Below are 17500 nucleotides of genomic sequence, written 5' to 3' on the forward strand. Positions count from 1 at the left end.
TTACTAACTAAGGGAAAGATTTTTGTCATTTTTATTGTATTTTTTTTAACGAGTAATGGCGGCGATCTGCGTTTTTTTTTTTTGCGGGACTGCGACATTGCGGCGGACAGATCGGACCCTTGACTGACATTTTTGACACTTTTGGGGGTACCAGTGACATTACCACAGTAATCAGTGCTATACATATGCACTGTTACTGTAAAAATGACACTGGCAGGGAAGGGGTCAACTGTATTGGAGAAGGAGGGGTTAAGTGTGTCCCTAGGGGCGTGCTTCTAACTGTTATGGGATGTGGCTGTTTGTGTAACTACAGAGATATACGATCCTGCATAGCAGGACCATATTATCTCTGCATTTACACAAGGGAGAATGACAGGCGGCTTTTTTTACATTAGCCGCCTGCCTTTCTGCCTCTGTAACAGACGATCGCGAGTGACCGGCGGACATCGTGTCCGCCGGTCACACACGCGGGGATCACAGTCGAGCGAGCAGGAGCGCGCCTCCGGCAGCGCGCGCTCGCCCCCTATTGGCATCAGGCGAGTGACGTATGGGGCTGACCGCCGCAGTATATGTACTTGCGGCGGTCGGCAAGTGGTTAACTGACAATTGCATGGTCATACAACACTGTACCCAAATAAAATGTGTAATTTTTTCCCAATGAATAGAGCTTTTTTTTGGTAGTATATGCAGACTTTATACGCAATTATTGACTGCATATAATATCAGTAAAGTTAGAGGGACAAACAGCTGTGATAACAGATTTGGGAGTACTTGTAAATGATACATATGTAAATATGATTTAGAACAAACTGATAGCATGTAAACTTGAACCTCATACAGTCTTTGTTAGCAACCATAGCAACAAACTATCTTCTCCAGTTCACATGGTTGTTGTGTTACTCCTCTAGACCCTCTAGTATGAGCGATAGCCACTACTTTTAGTGGAAGATAAAGTCAGTGGTGTTTGAAAGTTTATAAAGTACATGCTTTGCTGATCAGAAGCTTCAGAACAGTACCTTTTCAAGTTTTTATAGAAATATAAATAGTTCATATTCAATCAATAACCTGAAATGCTATAAGGGTGAGCAATAAACGATCAAAGGTTAAAATTTTTTTAACATTTTAGGCCAATTTGTCACTCGCCCCCTATTGGCATCAGGCGAGTGACGTACGGGGCTGACCGCCGCAGTATATGTACTTGCGGCGGTCGGCAAGTGGTTAACTGACAATTGCATGGTCATACAACACTGTACCCAAATAAAATGTGTCATTTTTTCCCAATGAATAGAGCTTTTTTTTGGTAGTATTTGATCACCACTACATTTTTTATTTTTTGCGCCATGAACAAAAAAGACCAACAATGTTGAAAAAAAAAAACAATATTTTTTATTTTCTACTATAAATCATATCCAATAAAAAATATTTAAAATCTAATTTCTTAAAAAAATGTAGGCAAATATGTTTTCTCCTACATGTTTTTGGTAAAAAATCCCAATAAATGTATATTGATTGGTTTACGCGAACGTTTTAGCATCTACAAACTATGGTATGAATGTATGGAATTTTTTTTTTACTAGTTATGGTGGCGATCAGCGACTTACAGCGGGATTGCGATATTGGCTGGCTGGGAAGGCGTTAAACACCTAAGGCGATTAAAGGGTTACCTGTGTAGCTAGCCAGTGTTTGTGTTTACTATGTGTGCTGCTTTTACTAGGGGAAGAGGTGGAGTCTAGTCCCTGCTTTGCCGGAACACAAAATCCATCCATTCCCCCCCTGTCAGAATGGAACTCTGCCTTGTTTACAGAGCTCTGTTCTGAGTTTCTGTCCCACGATCGGCAGGTGTAGGCAGACATTGAATGCCTGACACCTGCTGTGAATAATCATAGTGGAAGCGGCCCGTCAGCGGTGCGTCTTCCCCCTGCAGGTGAAAGTGCAGGATCACGTATATATACATGATCTGCTGCAGAGCTGCTGCCCTGTAGCAGTAAAACTGCTATAGGGTGGTCAGCAAGTGGCTAAAATGGCAAAAGTAGACAAAGAGGCTTGTCTGGGTCATTAACCATAGCCAGGAGATTACAGAAGATAAGAAAAAGGTCTTGTGGACCAAAAAATCTAAATTTAAACTCTTCGGTTCATCCCACAGGGTTCTTATATTTTATTGATTAGGCAAAACAATATTTCCTTATATTATAACACCCACTGTCAAAGAGTGTTATGATATGGGGCTCTTTTGCACTCAATATTTTATTTTCATTGTAGGAAGAATGCCACAAGGATATTTGGCTGTAGTATCTGCACAAAGTGTCTACTTTGGCAAGTCAGAAATTTTAACAACAAAATATAAAAAATTCACCTGTGCTTAAAGAGTAACTCCACTTTCGTGGGGGAAAAAATAGCAAAAAAAATAAAAATAAAAATGATTTAGCATATACAATTGCTACACAAGTCATATTGTAATTAAATGTTATTAAAAATGAACTTTCCTTTTTAATCTGCAGTTCTGTATTTTTCTGTAAAATGCAATATGTCTACCTGGAGGTGTTCTGTACACAGAATGTGTACAGAACACCCACCAGAAACATTTCCTGCTCGTGTGATTGGCTTACTGTTTTTCCCAGAAGTCTTCACTGAGATACAAGTCAGATTTCAGGCCTCCCCTGCAACAAAAATTACATTTTTGGTGAGATACTCCCAATAGGAAATTACGCCTAAAGGGATGCAAACCCGGCTATTTTTCCTCATTAGAGCCCTGCAGGTGCAGCAGCTGGTTGATAATTATGAAAGCACTCCCATTAGATTCACTTTCCACATGGAGACAGACAAACAAACTGTGATTTCTTCATAATATCAAAAGGTAGGAATCTGTAACAAAGTTTGTTAAAATCCTTGCAATGTACATAGGATTACCCAGAGGAGAATGTTTTTTTCTCAACAAAAGTGGATTTACTCTTTAAGGTAACAAAAGTACACTAGAAAAAGTGGGTAGCACAAATTGTTGGCAACAATTGACAAGAATAGAAATAAAAGGCAGGGCTTTTAAAATAAATAAAATCCTTTCAAAATGTCCGTATAAATCGAATGAAGTTAGAGGCATGAAGAGCATCTCAGGTGTATGTCTAATATTCTTCCATGAGTGGTTAAAATAATCCACCTACAAACACTGGGCTTTTACCCTCACATATAGACCACTTAGTTATAAGGGGTCAAACAGCGCTTAATCAGCCACTAGACACTGTCAGACTCCCAATTAACTTCACAGATGTTATGACTCTATCGTGGTTTCCCTTCTTGGATAATCCCGCCAGAGGTCAGATCGCTACTCATGTACCCAGGACAACAGAAATGAGACAGGACTATGGAACCCAACTCCACCTCTATTGTCCAAAACATAAAGGGGTGTAGTTCTGTAGTCAATCTAATTGATAACAGTCGGCACAGGCAGAGGTTATAGGAAGTTATCCACTCACAAGATTTCCAGGAAGATCAACAGGTATATTTTATTTTTCAACTTATTATACAGATGTAACAAAACACTTTCAATGGTATATCCATTATGTGCCCCAAAAATACCCACAAGTTCATTGTTACATACACTTTAAACATTGTGGCTAAACAAACTTCATCTTTGTTCTTCCAAAAATCTCAATGAAATCTCTAAGCCACCATTATCACTCTATGTCCAATAGATTTTGGACACAGCACTGTGTACTGGGCCACTGAATTTAGTGCCGTTTCGGGTTATAAAGAGAATAGTGTTGACTTACTAAAGGAGAATAGAATGTTCCCAATGCAAAATAAACATTTACTTACAGTAGCTAAGAAGTATTCTCTTCAGAACAGATGTACTAATCAGTATCTTCTTATGAGTGGTACCCAAGTATAAGTTTGCTAACAAATATTAATGTGTATTTTACAGAGACCCAATGAAACTACAACAGCTGCATAATCAGGTTATCAGTGAGCAGCAATTTCAACCTTCAACCTCCAATTCCACAGCAAGAGATGTCCCACTGAATTCAGCTGTCCAAAATTCTGCATCCCCTTACATGTTTGCTCGTCCTCAGCAGCATCTTTCAAGTCAAGATCTAGTAAATGTATACCCAGTGCCTACAGCTAACACTGGTACACCTATAAGGCCATGGACAGCTGGCACTCAGAATACCAACAGCATTTACCCCGAGGTTGCAACGTTTTTGTCCTCTGGACAATTTCCATTCAATGCTACAGATTCAACATTATCTTCACCATCTTCTACACTGCCAAGCAAGAACCAATTCCAAGCACAGACTGTATTACAATCTCCTGTCTCTCCTCCACGGATTCAAAACCCCGTTGCCTTTCTTAGTTCTGTTCTTCCTTCATTATCTCCATCACCAGCTCCAACAAACTCAATGGGCCTGCCAAAGAGTTCTTCCATGTAAGTAATCAGGGTCATCTCTCACATTTAAATTCATTTTCTGGTTAATACTTGCCAAATGATAGATGAGGTTGGATTCCAATGGGACTTTTATATTTGCAGCTGTTTTCGTCAATAGGATAGATATAATGTTATAAAGGATAAGAGTGAGATGTAGTTGTTTTCACCTATAAAATTCCTTTTGTATTTTGAAGGTAAATATAAGTCCTCCTTCTTATTCTTAGGGTTTATTTACAGTAGCTGTTTGTATGGGGTTTAGCAGTATTGCAGTACTGCAATGAGTTTTCACGGATAAAATAGGCTTAGTTTTATCACAAATCCCTGATGACGTCAGACGCTTTGCTGACGAAACGCATCGGGTCCTGAGGTACTTCCCTTTGTCACATCCGGTCTGTGGAACGCAAACCGGTAGCCGGAAACCGAAAGCGGGAACGGAACAGCGTTTTTGCACAGTGAGCCGGCATTTGCTTATCCAAATGTAAGTGACTACTTTTTTAAATAAATGTTACATCTGAATACTACACTATGAGTCTCCCCGCATCCTTTATCGTTTATATGCTGTGACCCCTACCACCAATAATACTTATGAGCGGGATTTAGGAGGAGTGGAATACAGTTCTACCGCGCTCTGTACAGAGTATACAGCAGAGCCCCCACAAGGAATATACCCCCATTCCAGAGGAGGGTCTTTGATGCCCCCTATCAACTAGAGGGACCCCATAATTCACCCTATCAACTAGAGGGATCCCAGAATTCACCCAAAGAACCACTTACCCACGCTAGACCCCAAGAGGTCATCTGGTAAGTGGGCTGCATTATAGGTGAAGGATACACCACACCACAAGTCCCACAGGATTCTCACCAGTCCTATTTGAGCACCTTTGGCACTTTATCTCAAGTAATTGCACTATAAACACTTATTCTTGGACTATTATATATATTGCATATAAAGTGTATATTTTGCACATTCCAAATCACTTTGTGCACAGTCACTTTATAAACTTAATATTTTTTAGCACAATTTTTAGCACTTATAAGTGTATATATGCTGTGCACAGTCACTTTATTTAAGCAATAATTGGTGTTTTAAAACTACTGTTGTTATACATCTATTTGTACATTTTTTGGGGGGTTATTTACTTATGAGCGCTGTCTACCCTTTTGCTTCATTAGTTTGATCACACTCTGAAATGTGGGATAGTTTTATATGATGTGACTGTTTTAAGTCAAAATCTAGCACAGGGAGATTGCAGGAACTGTATGTAGAAAGATGGCTAAAGCCATTTAGAATAAAGGTTCATTCACTAACGTTGGAACAAACAACTACAACTCTCTGAAATTTTCAGGCAGGGTAAAATGATTTTTCGAATGACAATGACTGCCCAAAGTCATTGGCTTCAATTTACTAAAGGAGTAGCAGCTGTTCACTAAGCAATGGGTTTTTTCACCTTCCAAAGTTAATCCTATTAAATACAGTGAACCTATATTGAACCTATATTCACTTTCAATACCAATGTGCAACATAAGTTATAAAAACAGGATATTTACTAGAACATGATTTTTTTTTTTATGGAAGTGAACACAGGTTCATCCTATTCATAAAGCTCAATGAACATTCTCTTTAATAATCTTTAATTCTTTAGTAGCTCCAGCCCATTGTGAACAATTTATTGAGTATCATCAAATTGTATCTATATTTAACCATATTTTTTTAGTTTTAATAAAATGGAGAAAAGTTAGAACCCCTGTCAGGTTTGGTTAACTGCTATCCATGGCTGGGTAATGATGGCCACACACGCTTCCTTATATTTATTCAGTTGATGTGCGTTTCAATCAAAATGTTTGAATCTGCAAACAATCAAATAGGCATACCTTCCCTTCGGATGAATTTAAGACTCAATTTTGATCAAATTCAATCAAACTTAGTTGATTGGCCAAAAAATGATTGATTGTTATGCATAAGTTGGCATCACTGAGATACTTTGTTCATAAATACGATCCTTTTTTTCAATTGTTAAAATTACATGGTTCAATGGAAGAAACAGAGATGCGATGGTTCATTTATGAGAAGTTACAATTGTATTTTGATTGATATATTGATTGCATTTATACCGCAATAAAAACTAGTTGAAAGTGAAAACCACTACCTCGTGTGTGGCAGATCAATCAAATGGGTTTTAAACTATGAATCAATTATTACTATTGGAAGAGATTGCTCAGAAAATAAACTGATCATTTATCAAAGTGTGTATGGCCACCATTAGAGAGACTTTCAGATTTCCTCCAACTGCACAGTGGTGTAGTGGTTAGTACTTTTGTGTAGCAGCAAAAGAGTCGCTGGGCTGAATCCCAATTACGACGCTACCTGCTTGAAGTTTGCATGTTCTCCCTGTGCCTGCGTGGGTTTCCTCCGTGCACTCCAGTTTCCTCCCGTCTATCTAGCAAGGTTACTTTGCAGTATAATCAAGGAAGCTCAAACCTCTGCAGTGTATAAATGTGCTTTTACTATATAAAAGCAATCTGTACATACAAAACTATTACAATATTAAGAACATAATACAAGACTGGCAGATACAGATAAAGATAAAGAAATTTAAGAAAAATTAACTAAAGATGTTTCTCGCCATGGAGTCCCTTTTGCTATTATGCACATGGCACAGGGAGTCAGGATCAAGGCACTTGCTTCCTTGATGTTCTGTGTGAGACTGACTCTTAATAGCTTGGGCAGGGGTATTTAGAATATACCATCCCCTCCAAGCCAACACCCTTTGTCCTGAGGAGAAAAGGGCTTGCTTATCCATTGTTTGGAAAGTGACTAATACTTTAAAAAGGGAAGGGTAGGCTTTGTTATACTGCATTCCTCAAGCCAAGCCTTTACATCAGAAAGGTATGACCTTATATGGCTTCTTGACCAGAACTTGGAGGCTACAATGCATTAGTGAGCCACTGTATTAATAAGGAAATATGTAATATGCAATTTCCACAACACTCCCACACTCCAAAGACATGCTGGTAGGTTATTTTTTGCTCCTGTCAAAATTGGCCCTGGTATGTGTATGTATGAATGTTAGTTAGGGACCTTAAATTGTAAGCTCCTTGAGGGTAGGGACTGATGTGAATGTGCAATCTATATGTAAAGCGCTGCGTAAATTGACGGTGCTATATAAGTACCTGAAATAAATAAATAAACTTCTGTTCTGGGGACAATAATTTACCAGACGAGAGGTGAGGGAAAATTTGCAACAGGAAAACAGACAAGAATAAATGGGTAACAGAGGTTCTAACACTCCCCAACTTAACTTTAAAAAAGCATTTAAGCATTTTTATTCTGTCTTTGTTGATAAGGGGGGGGGGGGTTGTTCCTTTACTTAATGTCTGAGTTAAAGGTTGTCCTAGGGACAGTGAGTAAGAGGAGATCTCTCTAACAAAACATCGGATAGCAGTAATCCTGACAGGGGTTCTATAGCTTCCCAAATCTAAAAAAAAAAAAAAAAAGTTTTGGCTATAAATACATTTTAAATATGCAGATGATCCTTAAAACTTCAGACTCATGCTTCTCTTGCTCTTATGTACTTTACTTTAACCCTCTTTTTTCATCCTGAACATAGATTCCCACTTTCCGCCTTTGAACACCCTAAATAGCAGAACATAGGGTAAACTATTGTTTGACTATACTCTTCAAACTAAATACAGGAATGCATATAAAATATTATTTTCACTCCTTGCAACACAGCATCTTGTCTCTTGGGTATAGAAAAATTGAATATATGAGGACATCAAATAAACTGTATTAGAATTTACATTAGCATGTAACTTTTTGTTATTAAGGTTGATTGTGTAATATTACTTCATCAGAATATTTATATAATGTCCAATAATAGTGTTATCTAACTTGTTTTATACCCCAGTTTGTTTCTCTTTGTTCTGCAAAAAACTAACTGCAGATTTCATTTTTAAAAAATATGTCTAATATCTTTATTGACCAGAATGCAGATTTAGACCATTTTGTTCTGTGCCTAGAACTAGATGTGATTTGAGTAATAATTATAATATTTTAACAATACAATGTCATTTTAATCCCAAGGCCTCTTCAAGCTACATTAAAGAAAACATCAAATCTTGTAAGGTTTACACCTCATGATCAAATTCGTGAAAATAAGGATTTGGTGGTACGGGAGTTAGAAAAGAAACTCTCTTTTAGAGAGGATGCACACCCTCGGCAACAGGTGTGTAATGTCTACTATATAGTCATTATGTCATGCTCCTGAAAATGTTCATTGCTTGGCCTTCATGCTAATCCTGTGGCTTTAACCTCCTGCTGACTGCTCACAGTAAATATACTGCAAGCCGGCGGCAGGTGCAGGCACAACAATGTACATGTGCATGTATAGCTAGCTTCCAGGTTTGGGGCGGGCATGTGCGCACCCCTTACCGAACCGTGCGTTGATTGGACACAGCACAAGTTTGGCAGCAGATTTCAGCCAATGATTTCGGCTGAAACTGCTGATCGCCTGTGTACACAGAACTCTGTGTACAGTTAACAGCAGTCTGGCTGTTTCTTCTCCATGAAAAGCAGGGAGAAAAACGGCCAGATTAGTAAGAAAAAGCAGCCCACATTACACTTGTTAGGCACACAGTTAACACGTTTATTGCCTAGGCAGTGTCATTAGTATAGTGTCAGTGTACAGTATTATCAGTGATCACTGCACTAGTGCCACTGACGTCGCCTGTTAGTGACTCTCCCAGCCAGTGTCTGTTAGCACTAGATTGTCCGCCATCCTATCACAGTCATGCTATAAGTTGCTGATTACCACCATTACAGTATAGCATCTATAGCTACTTAAATGGCGGTATATATACCATAGTTTGTAGCACTCTAACCTTCACACAAACCAATAAAGAAACACTTATTAGGATTTTTGTTTTTTTACCAAAGGCATGTAGCAGAAAACATTTTGCCCTGAATTTTTGAACAAATTAATTTTTTTTTTCATTTTTGGATATGTGAATTTTGGATAAATGATTGGATATGTGTTATAATAGAAAGTAGAATATATCATTTTTTTTCCAAATTTTTGGTCTTTTTTCATTTATATAATAAAAAAATAAAAAAAACAGTGGTGATCAAATACCACCAAAAGAAAGCTTTATTTTCATGAAATAAATTATATATATTTATTTTTCTGTACAGTGTTGCATGGCAATTGCCAGTTAAAGTAGCACAGTGCTGAATAGCAAACCCTAACTTGATGATCCCATCACCCAGCCTCATAAAGCCACTTCCTTTCTACATGCACTCACTATAGTGTCAGTTCTACTGAACTGGCTTCCTGATAAGGGCAGCAGTGGACAATACCTGTAAATCAGCATGACCACTCATCACAGGTGCAGAAGATAAGGTGTTGATAACATGTGCTACTGCCAAAGTGACCTGCTATGCCAGCCCAAAGTCATAATCCAGTCAAAGTCAACAGTGTGTCATGTGCTTGTCAGTGTAAACATCCATTGCTGTTTGGTTGTGCCGTAAACAGTTTCAGCCGCCGGGCGGCTAGGAACACTCCCTTGCCCTGCAGTGAGCTTGTGGTGTGACAGCCTGTGTGAGCGCAGGTCCACGGTGTAGCTGACATCAGAGTTGATGGCCATGCATTGGTTGACATCCCTAATATTTGCCTACAAATGAGAGTAAAACTTTTCATATATTTTATTCATTTTATAAAGGTTACTGCACTAGGAGCCAGTGTGCTTGTTTTATTTTGTGACTGCACAAGACAGGGTGACAACGCTCCCTGAGTACTATTAGGAGACAGGGACAAACCAACACTTTGTAACAGGTAGTGCCTGAACAAGGAATTTCATGGTAGGCTCACCCGGTGTTATTTAAAAACGTACCTGTCACGAAAAAAAAATAAAGCTGAGTGGGGGGGGGGGGGGGGTGAATAGTATTTTCCTGGCTGTTGTTCTGATACCTTAAGACCTTAGATCCAATTTTTTCTGAGTGGTCAGAACAAGTATGCATATAAAGAAAGTCAAATTGTATCTGCATATTTGTTTCGGGTTGGTAACTCAGGAAAATTAAAGGCTATTTAACCACTTTAAGACTGGAAGATTTTGCTGCTTAAAGACCTGGCCCTATTTTGCGATTCGGCAATTTTAACGGACAATTGCGCGGTCGTGCGACGCGGTACCCATACAAAATTTGCATCCTTTTCTTCCCACAAATAGAGCTTTCTTTTGGTGGTATTTGATCACATCTGCGATTTTTATTTTTTGCTCTATAAACAAAAAAATAGCGACAATTTTGAAAAAAAAAAAAACAATATTTTTCACATTCTGCTATATAACATTCCCAAAAAAAATGAAAAATTCAAAATTTTTTAACATTTTAGGCCAATTTGTTTTCTGCTACATATTTTTGTTAAAAAAAATCGCAATAAGCTTATTTTGATCAGTTTCCGCTAAAGTTATTGTGTTTACTAACTACTGGAAAGATTTATGTCATTTTTATTGTTTTTTTTTTTTACTAGTTACGGCGGCAATCTGCGATTTTTAGCGGGACTGCGACATTGCGGCAGACAGATCGGACCCCTAACTGACATTTTTGACACTTTTGGGGGTACCAGTGACATTACTACAGTAATCAGTGCTAAAAATTTGCACTGTTACTGTAATAAGGACACTGGCAGGGAAGGGGTTAACCCTGAGGGAGGGTGATGAAGGGGTTAAATGTAAGCCTAGGGGAGTGATTCTAACTGTGGGGGGGGTTGGGCTTGTGAGATGACCATAGAGACATGCGATCCTATATAGCGATCCTATATAGCAGGATTGCATGGTCTCTGTGATCATCTCAAGGAGAATGACGGATGGCTGTGTTTACATCAGCCGTCCGTCCTTCTCTGTCAGCGGGGAGAGATTGCGAGTGGCCGACGGCCATCGGAGCCGCCTGTCACATGCACTGGCTCCCCAGCTGACGAATGAGGGCTCCTCCCATGTACGGGACTTTGCCTGGGTGAGCCAGCCTGTCGCAGTACATCTGCGGCGGCTGGGGGTAAAGTTGTTGATCAGTACAACAGCCAGGCAAATAGCATTTTCAAAAGTAGAGGGTTTTCACTGCAGTGGTGATTCTATATGTGGCTGACTAGCAGAAAGACACCTTGGGGTAGGAAATTATGTTCTGTCTGGGATTGTTAGTGCTGTTTGAAATTTAATCCTTCCAAAGAAAGTTTGTATTCATAATAAAAAGAAGATACCGTACTTTAAGGAAACTAAATGGTGTTCAATTTCCATACTTGCAGGAATATAAAATATCAAATTTTGAACAGAGGCTGATGAATGAGATAGAGTTTCGCTTGGAGCGCACCCCAGTTGATGAATCAGATGATGAAGTAGAACATGATGAGATCCCTACAGGAAAATGTATTGCACCTATCTTCGATCGTAGGCTGAAACACTTCCGTGTTGTAGAAGGTGCATCAGTCACATTTACGTGCAAAGTTGTTGGGATACCTATACCTAAAGTAAGTGAAATGGTTTGAAGCTCTTAAAGAGAATGAATAGTGTTTTACATATGTTTTTGCTAATGTAATATGTTCAGGAGTACAAGATATAGCTCTTTTATATCCATTTAGTCATGTATAACTGCATATAAATGTTTCATATTTACAGTACTGTTGTTTTGTAGCCAGTTAGTGGCAAGTCCAAATCCGATGCTCCTGAATCTCAGATTGATGATTTTCTGTTGTGTTGTACAGAATAACAGGATCTCAGGACACACACACAGAACACAGAACTGAGAAGAAGGACACACCATCTCCTTCTCTCCTGCATAGCCTTCTCTGCATCTCCATTCTGCAAGAGCAATAGATAAGGGCAAGCTAGTGCTGGGCTTTCTTCTAAGAGAGCACAGCATGCACTGCACTCATGAAAGAATGAAAACAACCTGAATCCAATGTTTAATTTTAAAAATTAAAAATTGGTATTTTACACAAATAAGAATGGTGATATACAATGTTTATATAAATGTTTATCAGCTTATATACACTTTAAAAAACACATAAATACAGTTTACCTAAAACCACTATAGTTTTTTTTTTCTAATTAAGGGATAAGACAATTTTTGGCTGTTACCATCACACCAATTTAAAAGTATTGCATAGTTATATCTTCATCTGTTATTATCTGTTTAAGTCACATTAGGCCAATCTATGACCTAGGCATTAAGAACCAAACCTAGAATGTCTTCAGTATCTATATCATAATAATAAACAGAGGCTGTTGGTATAAATGGCAGACATATGTAGCAATAGTGTGTAAAATAAAGTAGGACTAAAAGGTAAAACTTTTTTTCCCCTTATGCCCCGTACACATGTGCAGATCGTCGGCCGAACGATCGGCTGTCTTTTGTCCCCGGGCTGTCGTGTCTGTTGAAAAGTGCAAAAGACTGCACAAGAATTTTGTCCGCCGACTACAGCCGACTGCAGAAGTGATGTCATGTGATGGTTAACTTTCCCTGTGTTTTTTCCTTTCTGAGCATGCCCAGTCTTGCAAATCTGCTGTCTGTCGGCCGAATTCTGTATTGACTGGCGAACAATCGGCCGCTCTGGTGTCGGCATACAAAAATTTTAATGCTTGCACGACAGATTATTTTCGGCCGAAAGTGCGCTGTCGGCTGTCGGAAGCATCATACCAACAAGCCGAAAATCGGCCGATCGGTCGTCGGCCGACAATCTGCACGTGTGTACGGGCCTTTAGTTTGGATAGATTAACTGTTAGGTTAGTTGTTTGCCATCTGTGTCTATTTGGAAAGATTTCCCTTTATGTCCTGCTCCATAGCCAAAACAGGAAGTGAGAGGTAATCCCTCCAAAGTGAGGGAAATCCTGGCTGTCACCAGGGTCACCAATACTAGTGTCCCGATTGGAAGATTCCATTAACCAATTGGAAGATTCCATTAACCAATTGGAAGATTCCATCCAATTCTGGTTCTGGTGACACAACCCAAATGTTAGGATTTTGTTTCACTTTCACTCTTAGTGATAATGGTAAACAGGACTAATAGGGGTGTTCCATAAAAAAACCCTACCCGTGAAAATTCCCTACCCTTGTCACTTCCTGTGCACCTACATCATTGAACAGCTGAGCAGCTTACCACTGCGCATGCTCACAGCTCCGGAGGGTAGGGAGCTGTGAGCATGCTTCTTAACATTACACCGCATCAGCTGTTGCCGCGGGTACATTAAATCATCACCGCTGCAACATTAAATCATCTCCGCTCCAACCCCTCTGACTTCCCTGATCTCGGCTCCAAAATATAAAAGCGGCGGCGGCGGCTCTATGAAAATATAACTCACGGAGCCGAGATCTCCGTGATTTATATTTTCATAGACCCACCGTCGCTTTATGCGACGGTGGCGGGTATCAGATCCCTGCCCTTCTCACTAACTCGGGACCAAGGACCAGACAATCTCACACCCTGCCGTCACTTGCGTAACAATGCCACTCTCAGCTGCACCCGGCACATAGATTTTCCAGCTTGCGGGACCACAATCTAGATGCCAGCAGGCTGAGAGCGATTGTCACTGGGCTAATTAAGCAATTAACCCTTTCACTGCCACCACCGCTACGTTATGATGAGTCCAGCGGACATTCGTAATTTTAGAAATACCAATTATGATATTAGAATAATCGTCTGTAACATGCACTGTCACCACAGACAGGAATGTTCAGAGGATTTATTCTATACAGTAGCACTCTTCAAGAGACAGGTTCGTTGTTAGTTTGCATTAAGAGCTTAGGGACAAGATTAACACTTTTCAAAATAAAGTTTAATAATAAAAAGGTTAAAATTGGTGCATAGGATTGAGAAGTAAGAATACTTGCATTCAATGTCCTTGGTGTTACCAGAGTTCAGAAGCTGAGCCAGTGTGATCGGTTCTCAAACTTGATAGATGTTACTTCTTGATGTTACCATGAGAACTAGTAACAGGTCTTAGATATTCAACAGAAAAATCTGTGTTGCTTTCTCTATGATATAAAATAAATGAAAAATGAATGTGCAGACCAAGGATTTCATTGTAGAGATATCACCAATATAGTTCTCTAAACTTCCCAAACTGCTAAGTGGTTTAACTCTCCAGCATCTACCAATAAACAAAATCAACTTTGTGTGCACTGACCATAAATGATATGGCAAAATCCACTACACCCTTTGCCCCCAGCACTATACTGAGCTAGAGGTCGAAGCACCAGATTTTCCAATCCCTGATCACCTGTACTGTTTTTAAATGTTATACTGTATTCTGTTTTTGACAATGTAACTGTTTTAGGTCTACTGGTTTAAAGATGGAAAACAGATTTCAAAGAAAAACGAACACTGTAAAATGAGGAGAGAAGCAGATGGAACCTGTGCTTTACATATAGAATATGCCAATAATGATGATGACGGAAATTATACAATCATGGCTGCAAATCCCCAGGTAACAAGAACAATTTTTATGTGTAATTTACCTATTATGTATATGTTCTTATTTATTATTTTCATATTATTAGATTGTGTATGCAAATTAATTTTGCATTTTAAAAAAGGACCTCGCTAAGCATTATTTACATCAAAACTAGTAAAAGAACATTGGCCCAGTGCAACTCTATACATACTATAACATATTACTCCTTCCATGTCTTTACCTGCTATATAAATGTGGAAGAAGTGAAAGAATTCTAAAAGACTGGAGTTGTGTTTGGTCACTTCTGCAGCTAAGCTTATCATAGCTGTAGGTAGTTATGGAGATCACAGAATGCATATATTTTTAATGTATTATGTTCAGGAATCTAAACAAATATCATATTATTTGTTACATTTATTAGAAAATTATAATTTAATTTACAATAATACACATTCATATTTACAATCTGCAACTAGCAGGTAGCACATATAACACTAGTTTCTACTAGCCTGAATATGTTTTAGAAATGAACAGAACATTTCACTAATCTAAATAGATACAGTGTCTTGGAAAAGTATTCATACCTCTTGAAATTTTCCACATTTTGTCATGTTACATCCAAAAACTTAAATGTATTTTATTGGGATTTTATTTTATAGACTAACAGAAAGTGGCACATCATTGTGAAGTGAAAGGAAAATGATAAATGGTTTTCAAATTCTTTTACAAAGGTCTGAAAAGTGTGGCATGCATTTGTATTCAGTCCCCCTGAGTCAATACTCTGTAGAACTAACTTTCACTGCAAATACATGCATGTGTATGTCTCTACCAGCTTTGCACATCTAGAGAGTGTCATTTTACCCATTCTTCTTTGCAAAATGGCTCAAGCTCTGTCAGATTGGATAGAGAGCGTCTGTGAACAGCAATTTTCAAGTGTTGCCACAGATTCTTAATTGGATTTAGGTCTGGACTTTGACTGGGCCATTCTAACACATTAATAAACTTTTATTTAAACCATTCCATTGTAGCCCTGGCTTAGGGACGTTGTCCTGCTGGAAAGGGAACCTCCACCCAATTCTCAAGTCTTTTGCAGACTCTAACAGGTTTTCTTCTAAGATTGCCCTGTATTTGGCTCCATCCATCTACCCATTATCTCTGACCCGCTTTCCTGTCTCTACCGAAGAAAAGCATCCCCACAGCATTATGATTCCACCACCATGTTTCACGATGGGGATGGTGTGTTTAGGGTTATGTGCAGTGTTAGTTTTCCGCCACACATAGCGTTTTGCTTTTAGGCCACAAAGTTCAATTTTGGTCTCATCTGACCAGAGCACCTTCTTCCACAGGTTTCCTGTGTCCCCCACATGGCTTCTCGCAAACTGCAAACAGGACTTCTTATGGCTTTCTTTCAACAATGGCTTTCTTCTTGCCACTCATGCATAAAGGCCAGATTTGCGGAGTGCATGACTAACAGTTGTCCTGTGGACAGATTTTCCCACCTGAGCTGTGGATCTCTGCAGCTCCTCCAGAGTTGCCATGAGCCTCTTGGCTGCTTCTCTAAATAATGCTCTCCTTGCCTAGCCTGTCAGTTTAGGTGGACGGCCATGTCTTGGTAGGTTTGCAGTTGTGCCATACTCTTTTCATTTGTGAATGATGGATTGAAGAGTGAGATGTTCAAAGCTTGGGATATTTTTTTTATAACTTAACCCTGCTTCAATCTTCTCCACAACTGTATCCCTCATATGTCTGGTGTGTTCCATGGCCTTCATAATTCTCTTTGTTCACTAAGGTTCTCTAACAAACATGTGAGGGCTTTACAGAACAGCTGTATTAATACTGAGATTAAATTAAACACAGGTGGTCTCTATTTACTAACTAGGTGACTTCTGAAGGCATTTTGTTCCACTTGATTTAAATTAGGGGTATCAGAGTAAAGGGGGCTGAATACAAATGCACACCACACTTTTCCGATATTAATTTGTGAAAAATTTGGAAAACCGTTTGTCATCTTCCTTCTACTTCACAATTGTTTCAATTTGTGTTGGTCTATCACATAAAATCCCAATAAAATACATTTACGTTTTTGGTTTTAACATGGCAAAATGTGGAAAATCTCAAGGGGTATGAAGACTTTTTTAAGGCACTGTATCTATTCATGATGAAAGTGAAAGGTGCGCAATTTTTAGGTGCTAGAAACGGAAAGCAGCACTGGAAAATAGAATATGAATGAATGAAAAAAGTGAATAGTGCGCTAACCTAATGTATGAATAAAAATCAATAAAGATAACATTTAGCAACTAACACATATCAAAATAGGTGCAAAACATGTGAATTCTTTTGAATAAGTCCGTTTTGTTCAATAAAACAATAATGAAAAAAAAAAACACAAGTCTCTCAAAACATATGAAGTGCAAAAAAACATCAAAAATAAAACAATGTGCTGTGCCACCTCAACGTGCCACTCTATAAGGATGAACGTGTTCCCAAATGTTAGTCACGGTGGCCCCTTAACCTCCCTGGCGGTAATCCCGAGCGTGACTCGGGGTGGATTTTTTAGTCCAGGATCGGTATCCCCGAGTCACGCTCGGGGTAGATGTGCAGAGAGCGCAGCGGTGTCTCTTACCTTCTCCTGGCGATCCAGCGATG

General features: G+C 39.0%; 1 protein-coding gene across 4 annotated transcripts in view; it reads left to right on the forward strand.

The window, feature by feature from the left end:
- MYPN (myopalladin) overlaps positions 1-17500 on the forward strand; it is a 205428-nt gene that overhangs the window by 172077 nt on the left and 15851 nt on the right. For all 4 annotated transcript variants that reach the window (XM_082267451.1, XM_082267450.1, XM_082267449.1 and 1 more), the window contains 4 exons: positions 3917-4417; positions 8502-8643; positions 11710-11931; positions 14738-14887. In XM_082267451.1, the coding sequence (XP_082123577.1) occupies positions 3917-4417; positions 8502-8643; positions 11710-11931; positions 14738-14887 (1015 nt within the window). The remainder of the gene's footprint in view (positions 1-3916; positions 4418-8501; positions 8644-11709; positions 11932-14737; positions 14888-17500) is intronic.

This window comes from Pelophylax lessonae, assembly GCF_965119305.1.
Source record: "Pelophylax lessonae genome assembly, chromosome: 9".
In the NCBI taxonomy this organism is placed as follows: Eukaryota; Metazoa; Chordata; class Amphibia; order Anura; family Ranidae; genus Pelophylax; species Pelophylax lessonae.